At 40.6% G+C, this 26,625-nt stretch overlaps 1 protein-coding gene across 1 annotated transcript in view; it reads right to left on the bottom strand.

The window, feature by feature from the left end:
• Positions 1-9,172: 9,172 nt before the first annotated feature.
• PNLIPRP3 (pancreatic lipase related protein 3) overlaps positions 9,173-26,625 on the bottom strand; it is a 37,660-nt gene continuing 20,207 nt past the window's right edge. Inside the window, 10 exon segments of the mRNA XM_032607600.1 lie at positions 9,173-9,236; positions 9,520-9,687; positions 12,022-12,113; positions 12,115-12,134; positions 13,960-14,089; positions 16,542-16,657; positions 19,372-19,375; positions 20,029-20,342; positions 22,574-22,682; positions 25,875-26,006. Of these exon segments, the coding sequence (XP_032463491.1) occupies positions 9,173-9,236; positions 9,520-9,687; positions 12,022-12,113; positions 12,115-12,134; positions 13,960-14,089; positions 16,542-16,657; positions 19,372-19,375; positions 20,029-20,342; positions 22,574-22,682; positions 25,875-26,006 (1,149 nt within the window).

Below are 26,625 nucleotides of genomic sequence, written 5' to 3'. Positions count from 1 at the left end.
CAATTATCAATATGTATGTTCCTATCACCATTTTCTTAATTGTTTTGGGTTTGTTTTTGTAGGTCCTTTTCTTCTCGTCTGTTTCCTATTTAGAGAACTTCCTTTAGTATTTGTTGTACAGCTGTTTTGGTGGTGCTGAATTCTCTTAGCTTTTGCTTTTCTGTAAAGCTTTTGATTTCTCCATCGGATATGAATGAGATCCTTGCCAGGTAGAGTAATCTTGGTTGTAGATTTTTTCCTTTCATCACTTTAAATATATCGTGCCCCTCCCTCTGGCTTGTAGAGGTTCTGCTGAGAAATCAGCCATTAACCTTATGGGAGTTCCCTTGTATGTTACTTGTCATTTTTCCCTTGTTGCTTTTAATAATTTTTCTTTGTCTTTAATTCTTGTCAATTTGATTACTATGTGCCTCGGCGTGTTTCCTCTTGGGTTTATCCTGTATGGGACTCTCTGCACTTCCTGGACTTGGGTGGCTATTTCCTTTCCCATGTTAGGGAAGTTTTTGACTATAATCTCTTCAAATATTTTCTCGGGTCTTTTCTCTCTCTCTTCTCCTTCTAGAACCCCATAATGAGCATGTTAGTGCATTTAACGTTGTCCCAGAGGTCTCTTAGGGTGTCTTCATTTCTTTTCATTCTTTTTTCTTTATTCTGTTCCATGGCAGTGAATTCCACCATTCTGTCTTCCAGGTCACTTATCCGTTCTTCTGCCTCAGTTATTCTGCTACTGATTCCTTCTAGTGTATTTTTCATTTCAGTTATTGTATTGTTCATCTCTGTTTGTTCTTTGATTCTTCTAGGTCTTTGTTAAACATTTCTTGCATCTTCTCTATCTTTGCCTGCATTCTTTTTCCAAGGTCCTTGATCATCTTCACTATCATTATTCTGAATTCTTTTTCTGGAGGGTTGCCTGTCTCTTCTTTTAGCTGTTTTTCTGGGGTTTTATCTTGTTCCTTCATCTGGTACATAGTACTTTGCCTTTTCATCTTGTCTATCTTTATGTGAATGTAGTTTACATTCCACAGACTGCAGGATTGTAGTTCTTCTTGCGTCTGTTGTCTACCCTGTGGTGGATGAGGCTATCTAAGAGGTTTGTGCAAGCTTCCTGATGGGAGGGACTGGTGGTGGGTAGAGCTGGGTGTTGCTCTGGTGGGCGGAGCTCAGTAAAACTTTAATCTGCTTGTCTGCTGGTTGGTGGGGCAGGGTTCCCTCCCTGTTCGTTGTTTGGCCTGAGGCAACCCAGCACTAGAGGCTATAGGCTCTTTGGTGGGGCTAATGGCGGACTCTGGGAGGGCTCATGCCAAGGCATCCTTTCCCAAACTTCTGCTGCCAGTGTCCTTGTCCCCATGGTTAGTCACAGCCATTCTCAGCCTCTGCAGGAGACCCTCCAACACTAGCAGGTAGGTCTGGTTCAGTTTCCTATGGGGTCTATGCGCCTTCCCCCTGGGTCCTGATGTGCACACTACTTTGTGTGGAGTCTCTGTTTCCCCCAGTCCTGTAGAAGTCCTGCAATCACATCCCACTAGCCTTCAAAGTCTGATTCTTTGGGAATTCCTCCTCCCGTTCCCGAACGCCCAGGTTGGGAAGTCTGACATGGGGCTCAGAACCTTAACTCCAGTGGGTGGACTTCTGTGGTATAAATGTTCTCCAGTTTGTGAGTCACGCACCCAGTGGTTATGGGATTTGATTTTATTGTGATTGCGCCCCTCCTACTGTTTCATTGCGGCTTCTCCTTTGTCTTTGGATGTGGGGAATCTTGTTTAGTGAGTTCCAGTGTCTTCCTGTCAATGATTGCTCAGCAGTTAGTTGTGATTCCGGTACTCTTGCAAGAGGGAGTGAGTGCACGTCCTTCAACTCCGCCATCTTGAACCAATCCTTTCTAACTATTTTCTCCATAACACTCTCTATACATACAACCAATGTTATATTTTCGATGAATTTGTGCGTTGATGTATTAAAATCGAATCAATAACTGGTGAAGTTCTATTTAAAAAATCAACTTTGTTGCTTGACTAAATTGCTCTTGCCACTTTTTAAAAACAAAACTGACCAGTTAGTTGTGTTAAGTTGGCTTGTGGACAGAGCTTAAATGTTGTATTCACACACTGTTGGGTGCTGTTCAACTAAGGGGAAAGTTCAGTCTCTGGAGAGAAATATCTTTTTTGATTACTACATCAACAGCAATTACACCGAAACAGAGGCTAGTGAGCAAGAATTCTAAGTTCTTATATAAGTTGATGACAGATAACTGAAGAACACCCACAACGTGTGCCCGTTCTGCCCCCACACGCTAGACATTCTGTGAAGTTGGACTATCACTACTATAGTGTTCACCTTCTTGGTTCCACAGGCACAGTCCCTGTCCCACCTGAAACATGTGCTGGGGGAAATCAACAGCAAACCAGCAAAGAGTCCAGGACCCAAAACTTCTCCTCCTTTACTGATGTAATTCATGCATTTGGTGAAAAAAACATCCTCTACGTTTTATAACCCAATGCACACTCTTCCTCCAAGAGCAACAATTCAACGATGGGGGAAGTTTTTAAAATGATATTCTACCTTTACATGTGTTGTTATTCTTAAATTTCAAGACTGGTTCCAAATCAGAATTTAAAGGGAACTTAACCAGAGTGATATATTGAGATCTTGAGAACTAAAAATTTCACTGCATATAGCACTGAGGTTTGATTCATTAAAAATTCATACAGTGTTGTACAGTGGTTTGTTGACTATTAAGCTGTCACTGGATGACACAATATGCTCATTCTTCCACTAGAGGGCAGCTTAATAAATTATATATTAAACTCAAGTAAGCAAGGCTTTCCACAATAAAAAGACAAATCAAACTTTAAGAAAACATGTATTAGGGCCAATCAATGTACATCATAAAAACATATAGATCCCTAATGAGAGCATTATATGGTTGGGAAGAATTATGAACACACAAGAAAATCCAAATTTTATTTTTAAATGATTGATTCACCCATCTATCCACTCACTTAGGTATACATACCCTGACCCAATTAGCCGAAGGATTTCAGAATGAGAAAGCTATCTCAGAAATCATACATATGATCTTTGTTTTATAGGTGGACATGCTGGCGCTCAAAGTGAAATTATTTGTCTGAGTTCACTTCGTTAATTGATTCTGGAATCAGAACCAGACCTCCAATTCACAATTCCGTGCTCTACATTCACTACATTAAATTTTAAGATATTTTGAAAGTTCGAAAAGAAATAACCTTCTGTTTCTGAGATTTCAGAAAACATCATCTGCATTGTTGGTACAAAATAGCATGTGTCCCATACTCCATTTGTTTTCTAGTTTTCTTTTTCCAACTTGTGTGTTTTGGACTCCTTGGGCGTGTCTTTCTCTTTGTGATAATCAATAGAATTACAGTTTTTGTCCTTGAAAATCCACAAGGCTTCGTAAGTGCTGGTAAAAGAAACCTCTGCAAATAATACAGGGAAAATGTGGCATTCTCCCCTGCAGCTTGGGAGAAAAAGCAAATGGCATTGTGTATAATGAAAATGTTAGTCAAACACCTGGACTTTAGATGGTAATGTTATATCCCATGAAAGTAAACCTCATCCTGTGAAAGGTCTAATTTTGACTGGTTGACTTAAAAATGTTTTGTTGTAGAGATAAAATTTAAATTCCTTTCTGCTTTCCAGAAGCTACAAGTGTGCATACCTTTTCATTTTAATCCAGAAGGGAATCACTAACACTTTCTTTTTCTCACTCTTGCATGAGGTATTATGATTTGAATAGAATTCTTATTTAACCAAAGAGCTTGAGAGTCTTACTTCATATTAATGAACAGCGTCCAGAGGCATCACCTGCTGCCCACATGCTCTTCAAGGTAAAAGTCCGGAAAAAATGCTGTTTCCCTTACTTTTAAGTGGTATTCTCATCTCCACACACAAATCTCTAGCCTTAAGCTATTTTAAATTTTAGGTTTGCTGTGGTTATTCCTAAATGATGGATTGAAGTTTGGTAATTGCATCTGTCTTCATGATGCATAGGCATTGCTCTGCAGTTGACTCCGTTAGGACCACTGGACTGGGTCTTACACGAGCCCAAGATGAGTGGATTAGTCATGCTCTGGTTAGCGTCATCCTAAATCTATTGGGCATGGCCTTTGCTCCCTCCTCCTGGGACCCTCAAGGAAATTATTGCTCCTCTGGCCACAGTTGACAATCAGTAGATCCTTGATGGATAGATTTATGTGTGAATGTTTGAGAGAAATGTCAGTTCTGTTTCTCTAGGACCACAGGTACTGGAAAAATAAAGTACACTGAATTCCAAATGGAATCTCTTATAACAGTATGTATGACAACCACAGAATTCAGAAATGAAAACCTACTGCTCTCTCTCTTTATCATTATCAGTGAGTGAAGGATGAAGGTGTGAGAGTAGTTGAGTAAGCTGGCTCTTTTCTATGCCACTCTCATCCCTGTGCCTGCTCCTATCACAGTCCTTGTCATGATGTATTATAATCAAGGATTTATTTTCCTGTGTCCTCTGCAATGCTGTGTGTACCTCAAGAGTAAGGACTATCTCTTGTTTTTCATATAACCTTATGACTTAGCACAATGCCTGGCACATAAGGGTAACGCAATAAATGTTTTTGAAATGAATGAATGAAAAAAAGCCTCCGAAAAGAAAAGAAAGATATATGACTCTGGAAAGGTTAAATATTTGCAAAACTCAAACTTTGAAAATAGACTGTATATGGGACAAAGCATTTACCAAAAATCTTGGCCCAGTCTATATAGACATTCAGACATTCTCTCGTATTGGAGAGAAATCTAATAGAAAGACTCCACTCTCCTGAGTATAAGACTTAAATCATTTAGAGCAGAACTCTTAGAGAATCATGTGTAAAATAAAGAAGCCCATCTGGTATTATAAGTATGCATTTGGGGAAAAAAATAACAAAATATAACAGAAAACACACCTATCATTTTTATTACACAATCTGCAGAAAGTAAAGATTTACGAAATCTTTTTGGCCAGAGGGTATATGAAAAAAGATTGATTTTTCCCAAGTGTAGGAGTAAAGACCCCAGGAGGAACACGAGATTTTTATGTTTATCTAACATGAGCTTAGGTTTTAAAAGGCTGAGAAACAATAACTTGGCATAAATTATACTTCTGTTCCTGAGACCCCCTGCTTGTTCTGAAGAGCTGCAGAGTCAACACAACCTGAGGGCTCTGTTAAGCAGGGTAATTGCTATTATTCACTCTGATCTAAGGAGCCTGGGGAAACAGACACACAACTCCACCAGGTATCTGAATTTTCCTCAACTTCTGCAGGAACGTTTATGACCCACCTCCTCCAGCCCTAGGTATAGTGCAGAGTTCAGTGCCTCTTCTGTAATTGGATCTTTACACAATTTTCCCCTTTCCTCCAATCTTCCTGGAGCACAAACCCTAGTAAACCTTCTTCAAGTCACCTTTCTCCTCTTAGCCTGCCACTTAGCAACTAGATTTGAAGCCCGTCAGTATTTTGTTTTACCTACAACTCTAACTGGTATAGCCCTTTCAAATATATAAAGTGAGTACATATATAATCCTTTGAATGAATAAAAGATCACCAGTTAACTTGAGAGCTGTAAGTAAGGTGTAGAAATTACCCATCTCGCATGGAGGGGGTCAATCCCCACTGCCCAGCGGACAGGAACCTGAATCCCATCAAGTGTCCTGACCTAAGTACTAGCTTACAGGAAATACACAGGAGAGAGGAATGTACTAAATGATACCAAGGGGATCCCATCAGTTGAATGTGAGAAATTTTACAGGACAAGTGACCTGGTTTATTTAACAACTGGTGTGGATGAAGGGGGAGGGGAACTGTTATAGATGAAAAGAGACTTAGGGACATGTTAATCATATGCAATTTGTGGATCTTGCTTGGATCCCAATTTAAACAAACCAACTGCCGAAAAGAGCTTTTTCAGACAATCTGGGAGATTTAAAAACAAATTGAATGTAAGATGATATTAAGGAATTATGGTTAATTCTTTTGGTTAACCTTAAATTCATTTAAAACTTATTGTTAAAATAGATATTATGATTATGTTCAACAAATTTATTGTTTAGAGATTCATACTGATGTGTAAATGGGAGAGATGGTATCACACATAGGATCTGGTTTAAAATAGTTCAGCAAAAACAAACAAAACAAAAACAGGGAGTGTGTGTTTGTGGACACACTTAGTACAGAATTGGCAAAATCTGAAAATCATTTAACTCGTTGACAAGTTCTTGGGAGTTCTATTTAACCAATTTCTCGGCTGCTGTGAATATTTGAAAATTTCTACAACAAAAAGTAAAAAGAAAAAACAGTGCTGAGTTCTGTTGAGGGATGGAATAAATGAGTAAAACTTCCCATTCAACTTCGTACCTGGCAGTCACTGGAAACGTGAGTGAGAGCTATTTTCAGGTCAGATGGGACCTAAGGGAAAAACAGGGTTGAGAATGACTGTTTTCCCCCAATGGGAGAGACTTAGACTTTAAAAAATCTAAAGCAATGAGAGCTTGAATGTGCAAAGGAAAGAAAATGTAACCAATAGGATAGGATTCCCAAGAAGGCTAGAGAGAGTGAGATCCAAAGCACAGAGGCAAGCATTGGCCTTGGGTGGGAGATGGGGTAGCTTCCTTATTAGAAAGAAAAAGGATAAAATGGATGCAGATGTAAGTAACTGACATGTTTGGATTAAAAAGAGGAGAGATTTGCTCTCTGATGACCTCTGTTTTCTGTATAAAGTAGGTGGAGAGTTTGGGGTAAGAGGTGTTAAAAAGCGAAAAACAGACACAAAAACAAAAAACAAAAAACCAGGTAGAATTTCAGGACAGTGTTGATGATCCGTTTATAGTTATACATGTCTTCTCTGCGACATGACTGTCCAGTAGCCCTCAACTATGTGAGTGCTGGCCTAGAGGAAGAGGACACTGACGACATGACTGTCCCAGTAGCCCTCAACTATGTGAGTGCTGGCCTAGAGGAAGAGGAACAGAGTGTGCTCTGGTTGAGGTTTTGCCCAACAGAATGCAAAAAAAAAGGGAGTTTAGGGTGTTAATAAGCATTATTACTAAACTAAATTATCATGCAACGTAAGCTGGGTGTGAAAGGAAGTGGGTTGGTGGGTTTCAAGAAAGTAGAAAGGTAATGGAACAGAAGTTGCAAGGACTGAGAAGTTCACTCCGTCGGCCTGAAGGGAAAGCAGTTGTGGTCCAAGAGGGGGATGCTCCCATGTGCAAGTTTAGAGGAGGGCATTTGTGGGTAATGTGATGACGAGGTACGAGTGTGAACTGACGGCAATGGGCAGTGGAGAAAGTGATGGCTAATGGGATTGGAAGTCACTTTTCAGCATTAAGGGCAGTTCGCTCAAGAAGCAGAAGAATGTCCTAACAGCCTTTGACCCCAATACTCTGCTATAGTTAACGCTGGGCACTCAGAGAGCAAGGGAATCAATTTTGTAAGAGCTTTCCTAGGCAGCAATACACACAGAAAATAATGTTGTCACCTTGAACTTTCAGATCTGCCTGGATAGCTCATGCACTATTTTTCATATGACATTCTTATAATGCAAAAAAGGGGACAGATATTAAGAACAATGGGACAGAAAGCCTACAGTTTATTAGAATAGGGTTCCCAGAAGTTAAGTGACTCCAATTTGTCTTTTCAAGCTTAGAAAGAGCCAGCCCAGAGACGCCTCGAACAAGGAAGCAAGCCAGGACACACAGAGCCTAGTGCAGCATCCTGATTCATAACTCTTCCTCCCAGTTGGCAGCCCCCTTCTGAAAGGAAGAAAGGCTGAGCAGAGGGCAGTGCAGGCCCGGGGCAGCTGCTCTAACAGGTTTCCATCCCCCAGAGCCATGGGCCAACTCCATTGCCAGGTTGCTCAGGAGTGCTGGGCCTGCGATGCAGTTACTCAGTAGGGTTTAGAGCCTCCTACAGGGCTGTTCATGGCCTCCCTGTTCCTGGGCTGGTGTGGGCCTCAGGCTGATATGGCACCAGGGAGGTAGGATGCTCAGCCAGATCATGCCAAACACACCCTTATCTCCTCTCCTCCTTCCACTAAGCCGTGCTCTCCAATCAACCTTCTATCTCCTCCTTGCTCAGCAGGAAGGTCACCCCACTTTGTTCTCTGCTTTCTGCCACAACTCAAGTTCATGTACACCCATGGGTCTCTTCTTAAGGTTCAGTTGGCAACAAGGCACAAGGAGAATCAAGAAACCCTCTGCAGAGTATCTGTCATCATTTCTTTTCAACAATATTCATAGCACAGTGCTATGGGCCAAACACTGAGCCCAGTGATAGAGAACAGAACAAATAAAAACACTCATCTTTTATTTTCACTGGATGAGGACAACTGAATTAGACAAAATTGAAGCAAAATAAAAAACACAAATGACACATTTAAATATTACAATATTGTTATTATAAACACAAAGGGTTAGTCAAGGGCTTTAGAAATGAAATGCTGCTTTTAGGTTAAATAAAAATTTGCAATGGGACCTTCAAGGCCCAGGGAGATGAGTAATTCTGTGGTGGGGGCTTCTAGAAGGAGGGGCTGATGATCCTCAGGGCCCAATACTACCTGAGACATACAACATAGATAAGTTCCAAAATCTCTTACCTCACACACTCTCTGAAGACCAAGGAACACCTTGCAAACACTAATGCGCTCTCATTAGTTTTTATTATTAATCGATAGATGTATCAACCCACAGGGTTATCATCTACTATACATCATGAACTATAGACATAATTTGTCTTAGTGAGATTTAACAACATAGTAAATATTCTTCAAATCATTTTAGAACAAGGATTATTCCACCTGGAAATACTCTAAATGTACTTCAAACACTCAACCAGACAGAGGCTCATTTTCTGATGAGGTTACACCACCTACTTGTAACAACTCCTCTTATTCAGGGAAATACTAACTCAGCTCTATTTTGTCACTGATAACCCAGAATCCCAGGGCTCAGTCTGGTTTTAAGGGACATATAAAAGCTTGTCAATAAGAAAAACATTCTATATAGAAAAAAGGCAACTATACATTTCTATCTCATTTACAAGGGCCAAGCTTGGTCTGGATACCAGCTTAATTTTTCCATTGCTCCCATTAAGTAAATCCATTGAGATTATATCTGGAATTAGCATGGTTTCGGGATCTGGGCAATATTAGGTCCTACAAAGTTCTAGCTACAGAAGGCAGATCTGAAAAATTTAAAGGGGAATAAAGAGTATATTAATATGATTCCAGGGTAGGTGGGGTGGAAGACATAGGTAGGTCTTCTAATTAATGAGTAGTTACTATTTTATAAACACTTTCACAAATATAGTATTGGTTTCTTGAATAATTTTTATCTCCTTTAATTGAAAACTTTCAATGGCACAAATTTTTATACTATTTTCAAATTTCAAATTATATATGGGTTTTAAATGTCACTTGCAAAGTTTAAACTATGTTTGAAAGTACAAAGGGAAAAGTAAGACTTACTCATATCCATATTTTCCAGATATATCTATCACCATTTCTGCTCCCAGCTTATTCTGAGAATGTTCAAATGAAAGTTCCTTCCAAATGAACTCAATACTTGCAATGTTTCCAATGTTAATGTCTGCATCAATTAAATTCATGTAAGTCATGCCTGGCTTCAGTGTTCCACTGTAAAGAGAAAAAAAAAAAACTCATAAGCTTGCACCGGGTGTTCACAATGCTGAAGTTGAAGACAACATCTCTGTGTACCATGGAAGAGAAAGTTTCATTTTCTGGCATTTGCTTATAGGAGATTTATTCTTTCCATTCACTTTGGTCAGCCTCTCAGAATAGCATGATTCTGAAGCTTGAAAAAAGGGTTAGGTAAATGGGAAGCTTGACTAGGTGATTTTTAGGGGATGAGTACTCCATAATAAAAGATCTGGTCTTGGCTTTGTGGCATCAGAAACTAGATTTTATTGGCACCAGGAAATGATCAAACTACCAACGATAGACTAAATTCACACAAAACTCATATAAGAACTAGAAGCCCGTTTATCAGCTCACAATGGTGAAATGCTTCCTTTTTATTAACCAAAATGTTCTCCTACCCTTTCCCTGGTACCTTCTTCATCTGTATGAAAAGAATTGGGTAACCAAACTAATGATAAAAATGATGTTTTGGTGAGTGTGGAAATAGAGCAGAGAGAAGTAGATTATCTTGAGACATAAGGCATATTTTATGCACGCCAAAATTAGACCAGATGAGATCTCTTTATTGCTGCTATTTCCTTATTCCTTTGTTAATGTATTGTCTGTCTCCTCTAACTGGAAGGTAAGCTCCATGAGAGTAGGACCTGTGTCTGTTTCTCCGGCAGTTAGAACAATTCCCAGTATATAATAGGCATTTGAACGTTTGTTGAATGAATGAACGAATGAATGTTGCTATTCTTAGGGCCTTATTCCATTACATGTAAAATTAATTGATTTAATTACCAGAAGACAACTTTTCTTCCAGACTATTGGGGTAATTTCCCTGTTGCCCCATGAACTGCCTTCACACAGTGCACACACAGTGCAGCTCTTCCTGACAGTGTCATTGGAAGCCCAAATAACTAAACTATAATCTACGGTGACACCAGACTCTTAAAGGTTGACCGAAGAGTGGGAATAGACTAGCATACAAATTCATTTAGTGGCTTCATTTCAAGATAAGACATCTACTGTGGACCTGAAATGCTTAATTATTCTTAAAAAAGAGGACTGGATAACTATGCAAGGACATTACAAATAACTTCTTTAGATATTAGCAAAAGAAGTATAGAGATGTCAAAACATTGTCACAAATCTTAGAAGGGGCAGGAACTGCACCTTTCTCCCCACCTGCCCCAAGTCAGCTGCCTTTGGGCAGGACACAAACCCCACAGCCTTAGGCAGCGAATGTATTGTGGGCCTCAGAGCCACGGACACAAGATGGTGTTGAACTCTTCTCAGAGGGATAGCTTAATGGAGATATGAAAAGCAAGTGGATATGAGACATGCTAAGACAGGGAGGGGTATTTGGAACATGGAACAGCATGGATAAAGTCAGGAAGGGAGGAAAGCGGGGGGATCTATTTAATGCTGGGTGGAGTAATCAGGGTAATGTGGCTGAGCTGAAGATGAACGAAGCCAAACGGTGGGAGGCAGGGCTAGAAGCCACGGGCTGGAGCCTGTGCATGAATCAAAATCAAGACAATCACTGACCGTACCCATCTTTAGAGGCAGGTGCACCAAGATGAGATGATGAGCACAGACGCTGCCAGAGCAGTTGATCCGAAGCAGCCCTCAACAGACAACCATAAAATCCCTGCTTTTTGTGCCTTTGCCCAGTATTTGAAGATGACGGAACTCACAGAGGCAAAGCATCTAATCCGTTCATCAGTTTGCACAACGTTAACCTCTAATTAGTATGTATAATGTTAATTCTGAAATGATTGCCGAATTAAGCAATGAAAATGAAAGATGTAATACAAAAATGTTAAGGCTGATCAAAGAAAATATTAAGGAAAATTCAAGATAAAAGGGGACTTCAGTCCAACGTGCACAGTGAATGTCTCTACTGAATTATTCCTACCTTTGACTGTCCCAGCATATAGCATATACCTGTGGGTACTACTTAGAAAGCTTATTCGAAATTTGGCAATTTATTTAAGTGTCTTAATTTGTATGGAATCTATAAAACTAAAAGAGATCTACCCAAATTTGTGTAACATTAATGGACTGGATTAAAAATATATTTTGTTTCCTGTCAATTGTTTCCCCCTTGCTTTATTATTTAGATCTGTACTTTCATGTTATCATTTCCTAACATTTTCTTTTTGTAGCTGGAACTGATTTCTATTTTATATTTGGAAAACATAAAGTAAAAAGAAAAGATAGCTGGTGGTATTGTAGGAAAAGAAAAGACTGAGCCTTACTGAGCCAGATGAACTGAGAACTGAGTGCAGCACTGTTACCTGCCAGGTCCTCGTCCTTACCTACCTGACAACCCCAAACTCCCCTGTCTTCTCTGTTGTTCCACCTACACAGAGAAACATACTTCCTTGAGTGACACTGTTTCCATGAAGTTTGACAAGAGAGTTTGTGCCTCCAACCTGGAAATAAAGAGAAAGAAGGGTTAAAAACACACGGAAAACATGACATCCTGGCTTCTTTAATGTAAATACAACTTTCAAGGTTAAAGTGGAACAGGGCTGTTCACGTCCATGAAAAAATACAACTTTACATAGCTCGAGTGAATTTGGTGAGAAATTATATTTTAAAAAACATATAAATGTTCACATTTTGATTCTGTAAATAGCTTAACAATATTTTTTAAAGAAAATTATTTAATTTTCCAGGCATTTTTATAACTTTAAGAAAATGTGTGTGTCTTTTCTCATCCATTAAATTTGTATTCCGTGGCATGTATGCTTTCTGTAGCCAAGTTTTAATTTGCCATAGTTTGACAACTAATCCAGAAAAGAATCTAGAAAACCTATTGAGCAATAAGGTCTGTGCTTTTAAAATGATTTAGAGGCAAAGTAAACTGTCCCTTCCTCTCCTGCAGGGCTATGTACTAGGAATGCCCAGCCAATACAGGTTTGGGTCAGCACAAAGCCTGTCAATAGGATAAATCCCTTGCAAATGGTCAAGTGTAACTTAAAAAAAATCTAGAGCTAAACAGATCTTTTATTCCGAATTCTGAAATTGTTGTATGCTTAATAACACAGAAAAAAAATGCAATTCTTCATGAAATTGTCTGAAAAGCCTCTGAAAGGGGAAAAATTTTACTAGAGAGAATTTTCAATCTGTGAGTTAATCATTGCCAAAGAGCTCCCTTTCCCTCGTCAGCCCATTCCACCGCCGTATGGCTCCCACTGTCACCTCTCCACTGAAACCCCAAACTCAGCAATGACGGGGCTGGTGGCTCACCCCTAGAGCCCCTTCGGGCCCCTGTCTCATCTGACCTTTTAGCACATTTGGTGCGGTGAATCCCTCCCTTCCTCGTCATCTTTCTCGCCCTAGCTCCCACACAGCTTTGTATTTTCTCTCTACTCATTCCTCAGTCTCCTTCACAGGGGCCTCTTTCTCTGCCCTCTTTCTTCTCATTTGACACAGTCTTCTTGGGTAATTACATCGTCCACTTTCATAGCTTAGATTACTGTCTAAATGCTTAAATGTGTAACCGCAGACCACATCTCCAGAGGCCGAGACCCATATCTAACTGTACACGCCCAAGTCCTAAGGGCATCTCAGACCTAACATGTTAGAAACTGAGCCATCAACTTACTCCAGACCAGCCTCTCTGCCTGTGCTACCAAGTTCAGCAAACCGCACATCATCCCCCCAGCTAGAATCATCCTTGACTTCTCCATTTTCTGCATCCCTCAAATCCATTCACCCAGTTCCTTTTTGCTTCTGCCTGCCCAAAGATAAAGCCCAAACCTCCCACATGGAGCACAATTTCATTATTTGATCCAATTTACCTCTCCCACCTTGTCTCGTGTTACCCTCCTCCTGGTCTCTACAATCGAAGCAGGGGGATCTTCTTTCAGTTCCGGCTCTCTCTTACCTCCAGGCATTTTCATATGCAGTTCCTTCTACCTGGAATACTCCATTTCCTTCTCCCTCTTACTCACTTTTCAGGAGTCAGCTTGGAAATCACCTCCCCTCAGAAGGCTCCCCTGATCTGGTTGCAGAAGCTCCTCCTTTGAAAATCTCCCAAAAGAAAGTTTATTACTCAGAATTGAAACTGATTTTTTTTTTTTTTTTTTTTTTTGGCTTTCCCCCTGGCCTAAACTCACTGCATTGTTCTTCACTGCATCCTCGGAGTCTGGCCCAATGCCCACTTATTTAGTAGACACTCAGTAAAAACTGCTGAATTTTAAAAGATAAGTGCCTTAAAGCATTACAATAAAATTCAGCTACAGTACTTACGGGAAAATGGGGAAAGAGTCCCTGTGTTTAAAACATAATACGATCTATTAGTCTTCGTTTTTTTGAGGTGAAATCTATCAGCAAAATGACCCATCATTGGGCAATCCTTGTGACAACGGAAGCAATTTCCCTGGTGACAGAAAATAAGAGGTAATTAGAAATGTTCACCTTCAATAAACTCAGGATGTATTATTAAACTATCAGAAATTTTTGGAATCTAAATAAAGTATATATGCATTTAAAAATGACTAAGTTGCCTAACAGACCATCCTGCCTGTTTGCAAAAACAAAACTTAATAAAACAAAAACAACTGAGGGAAAAGAAAAAGGGCCTGTTAGAAAAATGAGTAAATGATATGAATAAACAATCCACAGAAGAGGAAACTCAAATAGTCAATAACTATGTAAAAAGATACTCAATCTTACCAGTTGTCAGGAACGTGCTAATTAAAGCAACATACAATTTCATACTCAGCAGATTCACAAAAATTAAGACAATCGGCAATACCAAGTATGGGTAAGACATGGAGTGGGGAATTCTCATTTGCTTCTTATGGGAATATAAATTAACAGACTTTGCAGACAGACATTTGGTAATGTCTAATAAAGATGGAAATGCACATAAGACTTTGACAATTTCACTTCGATTATATGTCATAAAGAAACTTCTACACAAGCACATAAGGCGATATGCAAAGGTGTTCATTGCAAAATCGCTTTTAATAAGAAAAACTGCAAACAACCAAAATGCACATTAGTAGGGGAATGAACGAATAAATTGTGGCAGATTCCTACAAAATAAATACAATAGGTCTACAGACATCAAAGTAGATCTTAAATTTATAAAATTTAATTTAAAAACAAATTCAGAAAGATACTTACAGTATGATACTATTTATATGATATATGTATATTGATTTGCTTCAAAGTCTGCCTTAGGGAAGGACATTAAGGAAATGTAAGGTACTTCAATTTTATCTGTATGTGTAAAAATCTAAAGCAAAACTAACAAAATATTAACTTAAAAAAATCTGGGTAGCAGTGTTGGAGTATTTGCTATTTTAGGTTTTGAACTTTTAGATTTTTAAACCATGGACACTTAGGCTAGGACTATAGTAAAACACCCCATTTAAAAACTCCATTTTTAATGAATAAAAATACTAACAAAATAACAAGGGCTCATATGTATTGAGTGCTTACCATGTGCAAGGCACTGTTTGAAGCACTCTATATGCATTTAGGTCAATTACTCCTTACAAAGTCCCTTATTATTATAATGCTTTTACTTTCCTTACTTAGCAGATCAGGAAACTAAAGCCCAGAGAAGTAAACAATCTGTCCAATGTTGCATGTCTATCAAGTGATGGAGCAAAAATGTGAATCAGACAGCCTGGCACTAAAACCCCTCCTTATTTTATTTACTTTTTAAAATTTCATCTCATTTTTTATGACTGTTGGGTAAAAGTACAATGAAACATGTCAAGGACATTGACTTGATGTCTCTAGCTTGTTGCCATAATCGGCATCCATGTCGCACAGGAGCCTGTGGTTCTCCAGTTTAGCAGATTGAACCCCCCTAACTCTGAATCCACTGTGACTCTCAGAACCTGCTTCCTTCCACCTGCCTTTGGTGTAGTAAGTGTCAGGATCCATTTAGCCATTCAGAGCAGCATCTGGAGCTTGAAGAAGGTTTTGAGGAAGCGCCAGTGGTTGGATGGCAAGCTTTCCAAGAACAGCAGTTCACCAGCCACAATATGAGTAAGGACAACTTGCTCAGGAAACTGAGAAGACAGCCTGAGGGCTCACTCACCTTGCTCTGTAAAAGGAGGGAAATGCTTATTCCTGTCCCAACACTGTACTTATTCACAAAATGCTATTACTTACAACACACTTGGGCTGGAAACCCCCCATTTTTCTTCCCTGATAAAACAGGGGGTAGGTGTCTAAAGCACAAGCAGGAAAACCTTTCCACTTCCCGCTACAAAATGGATTTTCTTTCTCCTTTTTTCACAACGATAACCACATGAAAAATAGGTTCAGCTCAGATCTGGCACCACGTGCTTTATGACTCAGGCAAAATCAGATTTGGCATTTTGTAATGTATTGATCTGCATGGATCTCCTGTGAGCTATCTACGCCTCAGCTCTGCTCTGTATAAATAATTAAATTTTAATAAAAATAATTTTCATGCTCCAAGTAAATGGTAATATGTTTCATTGTAGCTATGGATTGGTTCAGGCTTCTCGGGGCATCTTTGAGGATGACATTTAAAATATATACACACAAAAACTTTTGCCCTTTTAGATAGTAGCATCTAATTATGGCATAACAAATGGCCAAAACAGCAAAATTGGATATAATTCAAAAGAGCCACAACAACCTGAATACAAATAGTTGGTTTAGTTATTTAAGCCCTCCAGCAACCCCAGTTACTGTTCAGTACTCAGCACAGAATCTATTATTTCCCCAAATGGCGGATGCATTTTTCTTGCTACATACTCAATGCTCTAATTTTTAGTTGGCTGACCATGCTTCAAAAAATGACTTGCTAATTAAATTACACAATAAAACGTTTTACTTACTGCTTGGAAAGATTTGTAGGATCTACAAGGATAAGCAATAAATGCATCGGGATTGAGAATGCTTTCAGCATAAAAGCGATGACTTCGGGCATGGTTGCAATCAAAGAAGGAAAACACTTCTGTGAAAACAATTTCCAATTAACTGATAGTATGAACCATTTCTTAGAAAAAGTAATTTTAAATGATAGTTTTTTGACTTGGGTCTAGGTCACCAGACCTTGTGTGTAGGCTTGGATATTCCACATTTATCAATATTACATATCATTTTCTTGTACGAAAGAATTCGTGTGACTCTAAAGGGACATTCAATCAGGATAAATAAACAAATGCAAATGTAGGTGACTGTGCTCTGACACTAATATCCCCAACACTTCCCAGACCTCTGATGTAAGCACTTAGAGCTCTGAGTATCACGGTGCACGTAGCATCTCCGCCTTAGACCAATTAATTCTCCGTATCCCTGTTTCTGCAGGAGTGACTGAACTCCCTCCTATTCAGTCACAGAACAGCCAGCAAGGTTAGCCAGTGCACACCTTCAGCTGAGCTTCCAGGTGAGACAGGTGGGAGGTATTGTAAAGACAAATTACAGACAAATTAGTTTTGCCATTGTCGGGCATAACATTACTGCTACTAATAGGATTATTGCAATAATACCTAAAAGTTCTAAGTACATTCGTGCATTCTCAAGTTATCATAGCATTCCAGTCATTTATACTCTCTTTTCCTTACATAAGAATGCTTTTACTCTTTGACATGGACTATTCTTCCAATGACCTACCCAGCTTGGCTGACTTTTGAGAAACCAGATTTTGGTTTTAGTGTATGTGGTAAATCACTTATCTATGTTTGTGGCCTCCAAAGAATCACTCCTTCCTAGGTCCTCACCCCTTTGCAATATCATGTTACTCTTCTTCCCTTCAGGAGATGGAGTTGTTTTGGGGGTTTTTTTTCCCTTCTGGGTTGGGGTTACAGGCTAGTCTTGTGACTTCTTTGACCAATAGGAACTGACACTGTGTGAGTCAGTGGAGGAACTGACACTGTGCAGGTTCCAGGGCCTTGGTCTTCAGAGACCTTCCAGCATCTACTCTTGCTCTCTTGGAACCCAGACTCCATGTTAAGAAATCCAGGTTAATTGGCTGGGGAGAGAAGCTCTGAAGGATAACAGACCACTTAGAGAGGAGCTAGTACCAAGACCCCAGACATGGAAGGCCATCTTGGACCTTCCCACTCAGCTTAGCCCAGCCCAGCTCCCAGCTGGATGCAATCACATGCATTCGTCCAATGGACACATCACAAAGCAGAATCTCCGCAGAACTCTGCCTGCATCTTGAGGCTTAGAATCATGGGCAATAAAACCATTATTCTCTTAAGCCACTATGGTTCATTATGCAATAGATAACTGAGACAGCATAATTTCAGAAATGCAACATAGCAGAGATAAAGAATTGGCATCATTTTTTTAAAAGAAGGACTTCTCTTACATCAGGTTTCTTTACATACAGATTTATATTCATAATTAATTGTGATTTAGACAAGATGGTTCATTAGAATATTGGGAGCTATGAATTTTAAAAGTAAATGGTTTCTTAGTAATAAATATAATGTAACAGAATATCTTGAAGCTTAAAAGTCATCTAAAACTTAACATGAATGATAAATGTGCTTTTAATCCAATAAAGTTGTAGGAATTATATCTCAAAATGATAGCTTATGATAAATGTATGTTTTATTTGAATTCATTCTTTTACAGAATTTCAAGTGCTCAGTATATAACACTTAATATAGTTATGTAAAGGAGTCTTATGATCTATATTTTATCCTAATAGAACTAATTTTAAATCATAATATGGCAAATAATGAGAGAGATAAGTTTTATAATAGGCCTTTTCTGAATGAATTTCACTTACCTGCACTAGGTCAAATTGGCTTTAATTCTCATTTTGAGTATCCATAGTTTCACCAGTTTTTTTTTTTTAAGTAGTCATTGCAAACAGATATTTCTAATTACATTTACTCTTTCAGGACAGCTATTAAAACTTTGTAACAGGGCTTCCCTGGTGGCGCAGTGGTTGAGAGTCCGCCTGCCGATGCAGCGGACGCGGGTTCGTGCCCCGGTCCGGGAAGATCCCACGTGCCGCGGAGCGGCTGGGCCCGTGAGCCATGGCCGCTGAGCCTGCGCGTCCGGAGCCTGTGCTCCTCAACGGGAGAGGCCACAACAGTGAGAGGCCCGCGTACCGCAAAAAAAAAAAAAAAAAAAAAAAAAAACTTTGTAACTTATCTCTAGTGAAGAGGAAAGTCGAGTTACTCTCAATGTCACGATCTGTGTATCTTTCCTCTACAACAGCCAAATGGAAGATAAAATAATTACATCATCTAGCTATTCTGACCACATGGGATCAGGTGATGGGGTATTTAGAATCATCCAGATATTTATTATGTCATCATATGTTATATTACTGTGCATTATTATATGTTATGTATGATATAGTTCATTATTTACATGATGATGATGTGTAGAGATAGGGAGGAATGGAACTCCCAAATAATAACTTTTTGGTGTCTTATAACTAAGTGCCTTATAGATATTATTATTATTATTATTAGAAACCACTTTAAAAGGTTAAATATTATTTGTTTAATTTGTGATTAATTTAATTTAGGACTCAGAGTGATTCTGTTAAAAAGCAAGTCAAACCATGTCCCTCTCTGCTCAAAATCCTCCCATGGCTCCCCTCTCACTTGAGTAAAAGCTGAAGTCTTTACTACAGTCCATAAGGTGCTGTATTATCTCCCTCTGCCCTGTTCCTTCTCTAACTTAATGTCCTACTACTCTCCTGTCTTTTACTTCATTTCAGCCACAATAGGCTCCTCACTGCCATGAACTTCACAGGCTCCTGCCCCAGGCCCTTTGCATTTGCTATTCCCACCCCTCAGCCTGGAATGCCTAACTGGCTAACTCCTTCAGGTCATCTTTTCAGTAAGGACTTCCTGGCCACCCTATCAAAAATCTCCTTCCCCCACGTCACCCCCAGTGTCACCAACGCATCATATTCCCATTACATGCTTTGTTTTGTCTCTTAGCACTTATTCTATTTTTGTTTTTCTAGCAAATTAGAATATTAGCTCCACCAGGGAGGGACTTCTGTCTTTTGTATGCGTTCCTACATCTGCTATTCCTAGAATAATGCTTGGCACACAGTAAGCACTCAATACGTATTTGTTGGATGAATATCCTCCTTGTTCCTACTGAGTGAGTACAACATGCTAGACATTCTGTTAGACCCTGGGGTTGCAGAGGTAACTAAGACGTGGACCCTGACCTTGCAGATCTCACAACTGCTGGGAACTTCATACATGCAACTGTGTTTTGGGCTAAAACATATTTTTATATTATATTATATTATATACAAAAGGACATGGATTCTATCCAAGCAGGGAGCTCACTGAATTTATAATAGCAGTCCTCATATTTTAGAAAGTATTTAGCTTCCTTGTAAATATTGAGATCAAATTTAAATAAAGGTGTAATTAAATCTTCACATCTTGGCATGTGCTTCCCTCCATTTGGGTAAAAGTCAAGGTGGCCACAAGCATTAATAGTTCCAACACCTGAAATTTAAAAAAGCAGGATAAACGCTTCTAAAATTCTCCTCCATGTTTCAGTTTGTGTTAAAAACTTAACAAGCTCGAAGAGGAAGTGAACTTCATTTGTATGAATAACATCAACAGAGTTGGCATCTGAGGGGTCCAGCCTGACTTCATTTGGAGTGCTGTGGAAACCTGGCCCAGTTGGGTCCAAGCCTAGGAAAAAGCATAATGTGTATTAAACTGAGACATACAAAAGTACATTGATAGTACACGGATAGTGTTGTTATTTTGGAAGGATAGATGGCGAAAGCAAGGTATTCTTTCTTATATGATTTATGTAGGTCAAACACCACTCAGCTTGAGGGACAGATACATAAACTGTAGGGTCTGTTTGCATTTATAAATTCAGGGTCTGTATATACTGCAATGTCGGATTCCTACACACAAGTGAGGCTGTGTCTAGACACTGCCAAAGTAGCTAACGGAGTCAGAAAAGTCAAGGTGGCTATTCTAGGATCTGTAATGGAATATCATACATATAACTAAGGTTACGGATTGTAGACCATCTTAAAAGCAACACTTATATGTAAAAATATAAAAATAAAAGATGAGAGCTCTTCAAAAGGTAAAGATGGATCTCAAAGCAACACAGTTAAAATAACAGAATCATAGTCCTCAGCTAAGGCTCACTTAGTTCCATTCATTATAAGACAAACAAAAGCCTGAAGCCCAGGGAAGTGAATGGACTTGACAAGGCCATCATATGTTAGGTGCAAAATGGAGCAGGAACCTGGTGGCCAGACTCTCAACCCACTGTCTGCTGTTCAAATGTCTACTAAAACAAAGGTAAGATATCTAGGGTCCTTAAAATGTTATGATCATTCACATAACTCCTCATTTACACGTTTGACAGTTATTTATCAAGCACTTACTATGTGCCAGGAACAGGGTTCAGCATCTGCGTACAAGGAGTAAGGTCTAGCCTTGTCCTCAAGGAGCTTTCTGTTTGGTGGGGAAGGCACTACAATGCAGTGTGCTCAATGCTGAGACAGGTGAGCACAGGTGTTATGCAAGTACAGAGAAGCAACATGTAACCCAATTTTGGGAAACTAGGAAATGCGTCTGCTGGAGATGAGAAATACAAGCAGAGATGTGAGGGAACAGAAGGCCAGCCAGGGTGAAGATGGGGTCAGCAGCATCCTGGGAAGAGGATAGAGAACATACGTGACCATCAGGCGAGAGGGTTAACCACATTTGGGAAACTGTAACTAGCTTTCAAGGGCTGGTGCACAGAGTTTTAGAATTGGGTGAAAGATGAAGATAGCATTTTAAGCAGGAGCCAGATGTAACCTGAGCCACGATGAGTTTGGACATGACCTGGTTGTCGATGGGCAGCTCTTACAAGTTTGCAGAAGGGGAGATTTACGGTCAGATTTGTATTTTAGCAAAGTCTCTTTGCTGTTAAGTGGAGACTGGGCCCCAGAGTGGAGAGGACTCAGAGCTGAGCTGCAGCTGACCCTTGGGAAAATGCGGCATGAGTGAGAAATGAAAGTGCCACAGTTGTGGGGTGTGCATTACCTCAGCGCAACAGCCTGTCATACGATTCAGGTTTTGTTTCTATTTTTCTGGTTAATTTAAGCATGGAGAGAGAAATGACAGAATGAGAAGAGGACAGGAGAGAAGAGGGGGCCTAGGATAGAACCCTGAAGAATACCAACGAGTAAGGGAAGGCGAAAGAAAAGGCACCTGCAAGGGAGCCTGGAAAGAAGCTGTCAGACAAGAACAAAGACAACCAAGAAGATGGGGAACCACAGGAGCCAAGAGGAGAGGGGGTTCCAACAGCACAGAGGGGCCAGCGGGTCAAATTCTGCAGAGGGGCCAAGGAAGGTCAAGATGGGAAAGGTCTGGGAGAGTCCCACTAAAAAGTCAGAGTGCAGGGAAGGGATACAATTAAGTATCATCCTCAAAACCCTAATTCATAGGGTTCACTCTGCAACTTGTTTTTAGACTTAACAGTGTATCCAGGGGCAATATTCAAAATGTTCACAACTGCAATGGCATGGGCCTTAAACAAACCAGCTCAGCACTGCCAGCTACACTGGGTGAGCAGGACCATCATCAGGGCTCTAACTCATTCTGTGTTATTAGTTGGTATGGTACTGCAAAGCATGGAATGCGTCATAATTCAGTCAACCGTCCCCGACAGGTGGATGATCACAGCTTCCATTACTTTGCCACCACAGATAACGCTGCGGTGAACACCCCTTGAACGCGGATTTACACACTCACACTTTGGAAGCGTTTCAGGTTTTGGTTTGGGGGAGTCACATTTTCTCCTGTCTTACATTTGCTTCTGAGACTTCGTTTGGCATTCAGATACTTGACATTTTGTGCATAAACAAACATGTAAACAAACCCAAGGCCCATCTGCAGGGCTGACTTACCAGTTATCCTTCCAAGGCCTGGCGTCCTTGACCCAGCTTCCCCAGCCAGATGAGCTCCCAAGCTGCGGCCAATGAAGTGCACTTTAGAAGGGGAATATCCAAATTTTTTCTGATAGGATTTTTTCAAAGGAAAACAGAACAACTATTTTTAAAAGAGCAGGTAGAATGGTTGAAATAGGCTTAAAATGAAAAAGGAGCTGACATGTTTCTCCCTCTCACGCCCAGGATGGGGACTGGTAAAGTGACAAAGCGACCCCACGTTCAACTACATCCTTAACCAGCTGAAGCAGAGAGCATCAGGTGGGCTGGAGGGATGCCTTCTGTCAGAGTTCTTCTCCCTGTGCTAAGGGGTCTCAGAGTCCTCGGGAGCAGGAAGGAGAACAGCCCAGTGACCGTGGCTGTGGCTTCCAGCCTGTGCCCAGCCCTCCTGAGACCCGACCCATCCCGCATGCCCCCAACACAGGGCAAAGGCAGCTCACGCCCACGCTATTATCCACCTTGCCTGTGTCTGTCTTCTCCACTTTAAGGCAACTCTAGCAAATGTCTGGGATGACTTTGGCCTTCAGAAAAAGTTTTTAAGAACATTCACAATGAGACTACGTGGCCTGAGAGTTTACACACACACACACGCACAATCAACTTAATGGGGAACAAAGGAGCAAACATTTTTAGTTTCAGCAAAGTTTCAGGCTCTCTTCATAATAGTGAAAATCATGCAGTTGCCTTCACTTGGATAAATCTGTCATTTGATCAAATCTTCTATTTATTTTTTCACCAGTAATGACAGTATTATGTGCTGCATTATGAAGAGTATTTTTACATGTGAATGGCTGCCCCAGTGGCTCCTGTCGTTAGGGGGCCCTGTCCCCCACTGCTGCCACCATTTAAAACCTCTGCTTGCTTTCTTATCTTCCCCTACAGACTGTGTCTGATATTGGTTCTCACCCTCCTCCCCTTCAGCTTTCTCCTCCTCCTTCCCCATCTACCTGTAACCCTATTCCAGGCACCTCCTTGCCCCAGGGCTAATCCTGGTATCCTGTGATAAAATGACAGAAGAGGGGGCAGGGAAGAGACTCCTACCTGTTCCTTAGCTGCTCCTTCTGCAGGTCTGGCTCCTGAATTACTCTCGGGGGCTCCAGGCTCCCTCACCCTAGACCTTCTCCTGCTTTTCACCTTGGGCTTCCGAGGGGGCGAACAATTCGCTGAACATTAAAGTCAGCCAACACTTTCCTCTTCAGTTCAGCAAAATCTCCTCCCAGCTTCCTACGAGCCACTCCTATTTATTTCCTGGACCTTTAAGAGCCTGCAGTTCAGGCCCCAAGATCAAGGAAGAAATTCACGAAAGCTTAGGACTGGTTTTCCTCTGAAAAGGCGATGAATCTGATTTTATCTTTGTGGACAAAGACTCACTCTGAGCTCCTCCTTGTACTGTAGTGTCCCTGACAGAGCGGGAAGGGCAGGCAGAGGAGTGGGGGGCAGACAGAGAAGTGGGTGCAGACAGAGAAGTGGGGTGCAGATAGAGAAGTGGGTGCAGATAGAGAAGTGGGGGGCAGATAAATTGGAGGGCAGATAGAGAAGTGGGGGCATACAGAGAAGTGGGTGCAGATAGAGAATTGGGGGCAGATAGAGAAGTGGGGGCAGATAAATTGGGGGCAGATAGAGAAGTGGGTGCAGATAGAGAAGTGGGGGGCAGATAAATTGGAGGGCAGATAGAGAAGTGGGGGCATACAGAGAAGTGGGGGGCAGATAAAGTGGGGTGCAGATAGAGAAGTGGGGTACAGATAGAGAAGTGGGGGCAGATAGAGAAGTGCGGGGCAGATAAAGTGGGGTGCAGATAGAGAAGTGGGTGCAGATAGAGAACTGGGGGACAGATAGAGAAGTGGGGGCAGATAGAGAAGTGCGGGGCAGATAAAGTGGGGTGCAGATAGAGAAGTGGGTGCAGATAGAGAACTGGGGGACAGATAGAGAAGTGGGGGGCAGATAGAGAAGTGGGGGCAGATAAATTGGGGGGCAGATAGAGAAGTGGGTGCAGACAGAGAAGTGGGTGCAGATAGAGAAGTGGGGGGCAGATAAATTGGAGGGCAGATAGAGAAGTGGGGGCATACAGAGAAGTGGGTGCAGATAGAGAAGTGGGGGGCAGATAGAGAAGTGGGGGCAGATAGAGAAGTGCGGGGCAGATAAAGTGGGGTGCAGATAGAGAAGTGGGGTACAGATAGAGAAGTGGGGGCAGATAGAGAAGTGCGGGGCAGATAAAGTGGGGTGCAGATAGAGAAGTGGGTGCAGATAGAGAATTGGGGGACAGATAGACAAGTGGGTGCAGATAGAGAAGTGGGGGGCAGATAAAGTGGGGTGCAGATAGAGAAGTGGGTGCAGATAGAGAAGTGGGGGGCAGATAGAGAAGTGGGGGCAGAAGAAGGTGAGTATTTGGCTCCCTGACTCTTCTCCAGGCTGTTTCCTAACTGGGCTCAGTGTTCAACGCCACCTTCCCTGACCCACCATCTAAGTGAGGTGCTGGTCCTGTCACGCCCCCTCCCGTTGCCTTGGAATTCTCCACAGTACTGTTTCCACACTTGGCCAGAGCAGAAACACTCTCTCACTCACCAAGTACCTTCAGTGCCTAGAACAGAGCCGGGACCACAGCAAGTGCAGAGTGAAATAGTTGTTGGATGGAAGGAGTGAACTCTCCTTAAGAATCTGAAAGCGTCATAAATCTTTAGATTTTTACTTCACTGCATTTCACGGTGTGAAATTACTTTCTATTATGGTAGAGCATTTGGAGATTTATAAATGTCTCAAAGTACAATCCTCATAAATAGCAAAGTCTATTTTATTCTTTTAGGAAACGTGTAGGTTAACGGGTCATGCCTGGACTGGCCCATGGACCTAATTCACTGCCATAGAACCCAGTTTCTGTTGGAAAATACATTTCACATTCTACACAAATAGCATCCATAAGGCAGAAACAGTTTCTTCTCTATCATTAAGGATAGGTTTACAATGTGATGAAAACGAATGGAGATGGTCCTACACACTGACCATGGCAGTAACCTTGCGGGGTGGGGAAGGATTTGGTGAGGAGCCTGTGAAGGGACACTGCCACCAAGTGGCACTTTGTAGAACCACAGGCACTTCTTTCACAGGAAGTAACTTCCCTTTTTGGCTATCATACACCAATGCTTATTATTTCACGTGTTCAGTATATGTGTAAACTAATAAAAAAGAACATAGAATTACCCCCAAATTCTTGGTGTTATGATACAAAGTCGGTTAAATATAATTTAAAAAAATCAACGGTTCTTACCACAAGAACATCAATACAATAAGCTATCTCAGCACCAACAGCACGGAGATTGCTTACAGCGTGGATACATTTCAGCAAACCATTAATCCAGTGTAAATTAATGCAGTTCACATCTTCTACTTTTAGGAACACCTAAAAAGATTTATTGTAAGAATTAAAGAAAATCAAGGTGCCTGAACAACTGATTTCACAATAAGAAATAACATTTGCAGGTATTGAGAACCTCCTACATGCTAGGCCCTGTCCTAACCCTTTTACATATACTAACTTAATACTCATTTAAAGAGAAGGAAACCTAGGCACAGATAGGTTAATTAACTTGCCCATGACCACAGAGCTAGTAAATAGAACCATAATATGATTTCAGACAGCCTGACTCTACCACACTATATGGCTTATAAATAATTGCTTACTACGTTAGCAATCTATTAACCCTGGTATAAAAGAGAGGAAAATTAATTTCATGGAGTGAACTTGGAAATGTTTTCCTTAAAATAAATGAGAAATTTATCACACCACTCAATCTTTTGTCAAAGATGAGAATTTACCAAAGAGTAATTATAAAAATCTTCCATCATAATCTGTGTGATTCATAGTATAAAAATCTTCCATCATAATCTGTGTGATTCATAGTAAGTGAAAATAAATGGGAAATGGGTAATTCATTTGAGGCCTTGGGACACGGACAATGTGAATAACTGAATGGAGAATTTCCATGAATACATTAGTACCTTGCAAAGTACATTCACAT

Source organism: Phocoena sinus, chromosome 16, assembly GCF_008692025.1.
Source record: "Phocoena sinus isolate mPhoSin1 chromosome 16, mPhoSin1.pri, whole genome shotgun sequence".
Taxonomy (NCBI): Eukaryota; Metazoa; Chordata; class Mammalia; order Artiodactyla; family Phocoenidae; genus Phocoena; species Phocoena sinus.
The sequence above is the reverse complement of the archived record's forward strand: the minus strand, read 5'-3'. Positions and strand labels throughout refer to the sequence as shown.